This window comes from Lipotes vexillifer, unplaced genomic scaffold (genome assembly GCF_000442215.2).
Source record: "Lipotes vexillifer unplaced genomic scaffold, Lipotes_vexillifer_v1.1 scaffold34, whole genome shotgun sequence".
Taxonomy (NCBI): Eukaryota; Metazoa; Chordata; class Mammalia; order Artiodactyla; family Lipotidae; genus Lipotes; species Lipotes vexillifer.
Genome location: NW_006776832.1, coordinates 177151 through 185362, shown reverse-complemented (window position 1 = coordinate 185362; position 8212 = coordinate 177151). Strand labels below are relative to the sequence as shown.

At 39.9% G+C, this 8212-nt stretch overlaps 1 protein-coding gene across 1 annotated transcript in view; it reads right to left on the bottom strand.

Annotated features, from left to right (window-relative positions):
- Positions 1-8212, bottom strand: part of LOC103075703 (protein FAM13A) — a 93669-nt gene that overhangs the window by 37938 nt on the left and 47519 nt on the right. Inside the window, exons 4-5 of the mRNA XM_007450669.1 lie at positions 2367-2443; positions 1945-1987 (exon numbers count right to left, since the gene is read on the bottom strand). Of these exons, the coding sequence (XP_007450731.1) occupies positions 1945-1987; positions 2367-2443 (120 nt within the window). The remainder of the gene's footprint in view (positions 1-1944; positions 1988-2366; positions 2444-8212) is intronic.

Sequence of the window (8212 nt, the reverse complement as noted above, 5' to 3'; positions counted from 1 at the left end):
GGAAAGAGGTTTAAAAATGGAAGACAGAGTCTTTCACAGTCCTTCATTAGTAATAAAATATATTTCTTTCAGTGAAGGAGACACATGCTGTCACAAGTAGAAACACAATCCTAATCTTGTGGAGTGATGTCTTTTTTCCCTCCTTTGGTGCAGTTGTGAAAGAAAGATGACACAGAGAGCTTAGTCTGGATTTTAACTCACTGCCTAATTTTATCTCCTAGCTGAAATTACCATGATTACAATGATTATTACTAGTGAGTGCTTCAGGAGTGCCAACAGTGGGCTAGGTGCTGATTGGTAAATGCACATGCGCGACACAAGTAAGAATAGATCCTGGCCCATGGAAGAAAGACTTGAGATTCTTTCCCCGTGATGCATCCTCTGCTGTGGGAGTTGTCCACAAAAACACCAAGGTAAACGGAGCTCAGCACGCATTTTGTTTGGGTGCCACTTGGAACTTATGAGTTAGTTACGTAGTTCATCCACAAAGGCTGCTCTCTACCCTTTTATCTCCTAAAGGATAAGAGGCATAAAAGGGAATAACTGAGAGAAGAACTCTCTAGGAGGCTGGTAAAGCCATTTTCTTTAAAATAAGGTTCAGTGGCATGATGAGTAGGTGCTTGCTGTGAGCAGAGGAAGACAGCAGAGAAAGGAGGAAACAGAAGGAAACTAAAACAACACTAACATGGGGACGCTGGGCTCTGAAAAAAGGTGACCAGAGACAAGGAAAGAAGGTCTGCTTGTGGCCTGGGTCTCAAGGAAGGAAGCATAAAGGAGTTGGAAATAAGAGATGAAAGCAGCAGCCTCCCTTCCCTTCGTCTGGCTGGGTTAATGAAGGAGTGCATGTGAGAAATTGCATAGAGGAGATACGAGGAGTCTAGGACACTGTGGAGGCGGGGTGTCAGGTGGCCATTCATTTCTAGCAATTTTATGCCAAATTCTACATGAGTGGGCATTTTTCTAAGAAGGGGGTCCATAGCTTTTGAATTCTTAATTTGCTAGACTGGAAAACTTTATGGAGGTAGGAACTGCAGCTGTTATTAAATCCCAGCTCCTAGCACATTACCTGCACATACATAGTAGGACTCAATATATATCACTGAATAAATCCATCAGTGAGTTAGGTTAGTGTACAAAAAAGATTAACAATCACTGGTTTGGAGGGGAAGTTCTATGTATAATTAATATATCAAGAGTCAGAATCCAAGACCAGGTTGAGAAACGCTTTAATTCTTGCCAAAAAGAAAGCTGATAATAAGATTGAAGGTGCAGCTGGAAGCATTTGGAAGTACTGGATTACATACACATGCATGAATGAAAAGTGAGGCTCAGAACACTGAATGGAAGCCAGCGTCGGGAGCAAAGGAAACCAAATACTTGGGTCAGCAAGGCTATGCCCCCAGAGGACAACAGGGAAGCCAGGAAAGTCACCGAAACTTTAAGATATAGACCACAGAAGGGAGTTAGATATTTTTTCTCTGTTGTCTACTTAAAACAAGACACAAAACTCAGAAAATGAATTGGATTTAATAACTTGAACTGATTTTATGTTAATTTGAAAATTAATGAGATCATCTCTTTGACACATCCACTAAAATTCACTATTTATTTTAATCACTTAAAAACTGCATGAAATCATGGAAAATAAAACTAGTAGCTTTGATATTTGTTTTGTCTTATTTTATGGAAAACCTAAGGAGTAATCTCCATGCTATTAAAGTTTATCCTCACAAGCAAAATGAAAGAATTTAAAAAGCAAAAGAGTGGAGTTCTTATGATTTCTCAAGGAATCTTCATGTCTTGGCATTTGTCTTTTTCACCAATCACAATCCCGTCACTGAATGTCATCAGCCCTTATTGATAAGCTAATACTACTACACACTAACTCTCAAGAATGTAGGGACAGACCTGTCACAGTCAAAATCTTACTTGTTAGCTACTCACCTCAGAATGCTGGGTTTGTCTGCAGTCCTTTTCATTTTCTTTGCTACAAACAAAATATCATAAAATGTCATTCTGTTTTATAACAATGCTTTTCACTCACTGAAATTATGATTTCATTTATTTTAGAAGCTCAGTAGCTCTAAATAAAATTCTTATGAAATTCAAAAACAAAACAAAAAAATTAATCAAAACGAAACAAAACTACAAACAACACAAAACAGGAATATGGTTATCTGCCTTTAACAGCACCATGGTAGATTTTTCCATTTAAACATTTTCCTCGCTATAAAATACTGTTGGTAAACATATAGTCCTTTAATTCTACTATTTTTAGTTCTTACAATGCACATTGCACTAAATGAAAAAAGAAAAAGTCTATTCACATTCTTAAAAACAGTGTAAGGAGAAAACTCTAAAATTACCTTCCATCGGACATCAGTTCAACATCATCAGGTCCAATCCTTTCATGAGATGGTGTGGGATTGAGACTCTCCATATTCTGTAACAAAATGAACCATTTGTTGCCCAGTAGGAATGGTAAGATGTATGCAATGCAACAACAGACCCTCCTTTCTTTAAAATAGAAACATCGGATAACAAGCAGATATTACTTCTAGTCATCAGAGTCCTATCTTTAAAATTATGACAGTTTATTAGACACTGCTGGCATAAAATTATATGCTGAACTTTACCATTCCATTAACAGAGATATCTGATGGCAGCACAGAAATGGTCATTGTGGCCTATAACGTTCTTGTTAGTTATTATCCACATTTTATAGCTAAACATAAACAAAACCCAGACTCCCAGAATACCAGGGTGGCATTAGAGCTAGACTTGAGGAATCTGACCTCTAATGTAATCAGAAGCCAATGTAACATTCATTGTCTATTTAACATCTTTTCAGTATATATTGACAATATGATCTGGGGTAATATGTAGCTTGTATCTAAGCTATAAAATAGCCGTAAAAAGACATGGAGTTAACTTGAGAACCTTTCTTTCTGTGATATTTAATGTTAACCTTTATATTAGCCAAGATGGACAAAAAATATAAACACGAAACTTACTTCAAATAGCGTGTATTTCAGGCTGACCAAGAGGGCTTAATGCTTATCAGGAGGTATATTTGTAAGGTTTTCTGACTGCCTCTGTAAAAACGGCCAACAGTTTCTAAATACAACTCGGGTGACTGAGCACAAAGTAAGCCGTCCCCAGCCAGGAAGATTACAAATATGCAAACAAGAGCTCGTTTATATTCGGTAGACCCAAATACAGAGCTGCCTTGGAGATTTGGAACCGAATTTCGTTGAAGTCAAAGATTCATATCTGCATTAAAAGACCATTAAGCACAATCCATGTATTCTGTGTTATCAAAACAAAGAACACATAGTGAAGCAACATGTATTCATCTACATGTTTATAATCTCTCCTTATGAAAAGCCCGTTGGAAAGTATATCTGATTAAGGTTCACAATGATCCCACGAAATTGACATATACAAAAATCTTCACAAAATAAGCATATAATTAGAGTGGATAACTAATCTTTGGCTTGGTAAATGGATAAATATTTTCCATTTATGGTGGTGTGGCCAACCTGTCTGGAATTCTTAAAGTTTAAAACCCTAGGCTCGGGACTTCCCTGGTGGTGCAGTGGTTAAGAACCTTCCTGCCAACGCAGGGGACACGGGTTCGATCCCTGGTCCAGGAAGATTCCACATGCTGCGGAGCAACTAAGCCCATGCACCACAACTACTGAGCCTGTGCTCTAGAGCCTGCGAGCCACAACTACTGAGCCTACGCACCACAGCTACTGAAGCCCACGTGCCTAGAGCCCGTGCTCCGCAACAAGAGAAGGCATTGCAATGAGAAGCCTGCACACAGCAACGGAGAGTAGCCCCTGCTCGCCGCAACTAGAGAAAGCCCGCACATAGCAACAAAGACCCGACGCAGCCACAAAAAACAAAAACCCTAGGCTCCATCAAGAATAAAAACAAAGGGAGACAGCATACCATAATAGCTATAATGGTGGCTTTGGAACCAGAATGTTTCGGTTGGAATCTTAGCTCCACCATTTACCAACTGTAAGACCCTACCTGACTCTCAGTTTCCTCATCTGGAAAAGGGGGATGGCAACAATACTTAACACAGGGTGGTCATAAGGATTAAATGAGATAATACATGTAAAGCATTAAAATAATACCTTGTACTTTTAATGAATAGTAGCTGTTGTTGTTGATGTTATTATGACTTCTAAAACTGTGAAATCTCCAAGGAAATACTTTGCTGCCATTTGCCCACAGTTAAGATGATGTTCTAGGAACTAGTAAGACAGTGACTGTGTCTGCCATTACTGCACACCAATTTACAGGTTTAGATAATTTACGCAGTTAGATAATTTTAGAATGGATCTGAGAAATTAAAAAAAAATTATAACCACATTCAATTATACTTACATTTTTATACCTCTAAAGTTTGAGTTAGAAGAGGCCTCTCTAAAATGGCTCTCATGAAGCCAAAGCGTAGTTGCTCTAATAACCTGAATGTGATCTTCCTGATAAAGAGGGACCTATGGCAAAGAATCTTTGTTCTCACTGGTAATCTTCAATAGATTATCAAAATCTTTAGTGTAAGATCTAGTGCAATAGCATTAGGTTTTCCTGATGCTCTGAAACATGAATTCCTAGGGGAAGCACAACCCTCTACCTTCAGATCACTTTAAAACACTGTCAATGAAATACATTTATAATTACAGTAAACACAAATGACTATTTCAGCAGAAATAAAAACCTTCAGGGCTTCCCTGGTGGCGCAGTGGTTGAGAGTCCGCCTGCCAATGCAGGGGACACGGGTTCATGCCCCGGTCCGGGAGGATCCCACATGCTGCGGAGCGGCTGGGCCCGTCAGCCATGGCCGCTGAGCCTGCGTGTCTGGAGCCTGTGCTCCGCAACGGGAGGGGCCACAACAGTGAGAGGCCCGTGTACCGCAAAAAAGGAAAAAAAAAAAAAAAAAACCAACAAAACCTTCAGGTTGAGGCTAAGAAATATTCAGAAAGAAAGAAGAAAAAATAAACCATAATATTATTATATAAATTTAAAGATACTTCAGTTAGAAAAATGTTAGAAGACTGATTTTTTCCCAAAACAGAAAGAACCAAGATTTAAGCGATATAGGTTTTGAGAATTATAGAAAAAAGATAGCTATGTTTTACAATAAAAAGCTCTGCGAAAAGCAGGTGTGAAATGTGAGAAATTTTAGCTGATTTCCAGGGTTAAAACAAGCAGTAACTTCAACTCCCTTACCCCCGACCCCCACCACTTTTTAAAAAATGTTTGATCTGTGTGTTTTATAACTCTCCAAGGACCTGAGTTTTTAATACATGTAATTGACAAAGGGTGACTTTCAGTATTGTTCAGTATTCCTCTCTAAAGCTTTATAATAATTCCAGTTTTCATGTTGTCCTCCACATGACTGAGACTAGTGAATATTCATAGTCTGCTTTCACCAAAGCAGCATGCAAGTACACCGTGTTCCTTTGCTAAGGTAGTTGGGTTGCCCCTATACCTCTGGGAAACAGGAATCTGTGAAGAATGTGTTACAACTGGCAACCTACCCTAATATTTTCGGAAGGAAAATAATAAAACGTAGTGAAGATCCAGGAGTAGAGTGACAAAAGTACCTATTACCATGGGTGCAAAGCATTTTATAGATTCTAACTTGTATCCTTTGCCTAAGGGTTTAGGGAGGGAAGGTTAAGAAATAGATCAGCCGTTTCCCCACTTCACTGAGATGGGGGGAAGGGGAAAATGGAACGTACAGGTCAAAATATTGGCTGAAATGTAGAAAGCTTCCATTGTAAGAGAAGTATGCTACCGGACTTTCAAACGCTCTGTAGTTGTTAACAGTGCTGGTCCTATAAGAAACACTGACTCCATGCCTTTTGAAGGTTTTAAACTGTTTTATGTCCCAAACACTTCTCTAGGTGTGGTAAAAGAGTAGTTCATTGATGTTTTCATTTATTAAAGTTGAAATAGTACAATTCTTATTGAAAATAATGCCTTATTGCATTAACTTAATTTTAATTAGTCTTCTAAAGTTAGGATCTTTTAAAGGTAATAGGTAAGTTTAAGAAATAGCAAAGAACAGATTACGTCTTTATGTAGAATTTGATAAAATTGCTTTTAGAATTGCATTAAAAAAAAGACAGATAAAGCCTAGTTCTGCCTCATGGAAGGCCTACCAGTGACTTTCAAAACATACAGATTTTCTATGATCTAATTTACTTGGACAATTTTTGGGGGTCAGAAGAAACTGAATTTTAAGAACCACTCTCCTCAATTATAAAAATGACCGCAAATCTATAAAGAGCAAAAGCTTTGAAAAAATTAGCTTTAGACTGTGGAATTTACTTTCAATTTTTTCCCCTGGCCCCATCTCTGTTTTGGCATTGACAGCTAGCCTCAAAACTTGTTTGACCACTGAAGCACTTGAAAACACCTGGAGCAAAAACAAATTTGTCTTCTAAAACTATAAAATGCTGACAAAGCCTTTAGAGAGGACACTCAAAAAATGCCTTCTCTCAGTGTACAAACAGCTCAGTCTGAAGGCTGCGTGAACACTGCTAGTCAAAACAAGTGCATTATTCTAACCTTGAGCTCTAAGAGAAGGTATGGGATATATTCTCATTAACAAAGGATTAAGGGCAAATCTGAATTTCTTTCTGTATCCTTCTATGTTTTATTATGCTTAAAACTGCATAAATTAATCCATATTCAAAAAGAATTCCTGGTACCGTAAGAGGACACCTATGGAAGAGCTGGCTAGCTGTCCCCACAAGTCCGTTCCACCTTTCTTGCACAGCAGGGCAGGAGCCACATACCCAGCGACAGCGCATCCACAGCCCCTCTGGCAGGTAGATGGGGCCATGTGACTGACTTCTCTCCGACAGGCTGTGAGAAGTGGTATGTGTGTTTTCCAGGCCTGGCTCATAACCTGCCTCACCAGGTTCATGCCTTGACACTCACTTATTCTCTCCTCTTGGGACATGAGTGCTCTGGAAGCTACTTGCTGAAGACGGCAGAGAGGCAGTTGGCCTGGGTCCCTGAAACATCGCGTGGAGCAAGTGTTCTAAGTCTTCTCCTGGGCCCTAAACTGCTTTAGATTGTCATGGGAGAAAGAACTTTTACGGTGTTCAAGGCATTGCATTTTGGGTCTTTCTGTTACCCAAGTTACTCTAAGCTATACGGCAACCATTCATTCGCTCCCTTTTTTTTTAACTCATTTTTTTGTGAGTGCTGAGCTATGCTGGGCACTGGCATACAATGGTGGATGGGGAACCAGACAGACACTGGTCCTTGCCACTGTGACGGATGTATTTTGGTTACTGCTCCAACTGTAGTTTGTTACACTGTTAATATTATCTTCATTTTTAAGATGGGTGCTATCTGAATAGCCCTCAGCACCCTTGGGCCATACAGTTGCCAGAGGGACCCTTTCAAAAGGTACTTCAGAAAATGACTTTTTTTCTCTTTAAGCTTCGAATGGTTCCTCATCTCACTCAAGGTAAATGCTCAAGATCTAAAGATAGCTACAAAGCCTTAAGGGATCAGGCCCCTTGCTATGCCTCTGACCTCATCTCCTACAACGCTCCTTCCTCAACTCTGCTCCAACCACGGTAGCCTCTTATGCAACCTCAGAAGGCTAGGGCTGTTCTCCCTCCACCTGGATAGTCTCTCCCCAGATATCCTGATGGCTCACTTTCTCACCTTGTCCTGCACAAGCACATTCTCAGTGTGGCCTGATCTAAGGACTCAACCCGTGCAACGTCAACCCTTAACCTCCCATCCATTTCCCATCTTATTTATCCTGCTTCACTTCTCTCCACAGCATGTGCTGCCATCTGGCTATACGTTGACTTGTTTCTTATCTGCCTCATCCTTCGAGAATATAAACTTCAGGATGGCAGACAGTGTGTCTGTTTTGGTCACCATTTTGTCTTTAGTGCCTAAAACAGTGCTTGTCATATAGTTAATTGCTGTATGGTTGAAGGAATGACAACTTTTAAATCACTGGTTCAAATGGTGGGGTTCTTTACATTATATTGACACCACTCAGAGAATCACTGTCATGTAGTTTTGGACAGGAGTTCTTGCTGAGTTATAGTACATTAAAAACATGAGCTGAGGGGGCTTCCCTGGTGGCACAGTGGTTAAGAGTCCGCCTGCCGATGCAGGGGACACGGGTTCGTGCCCCGGTCCGGGGAGATCT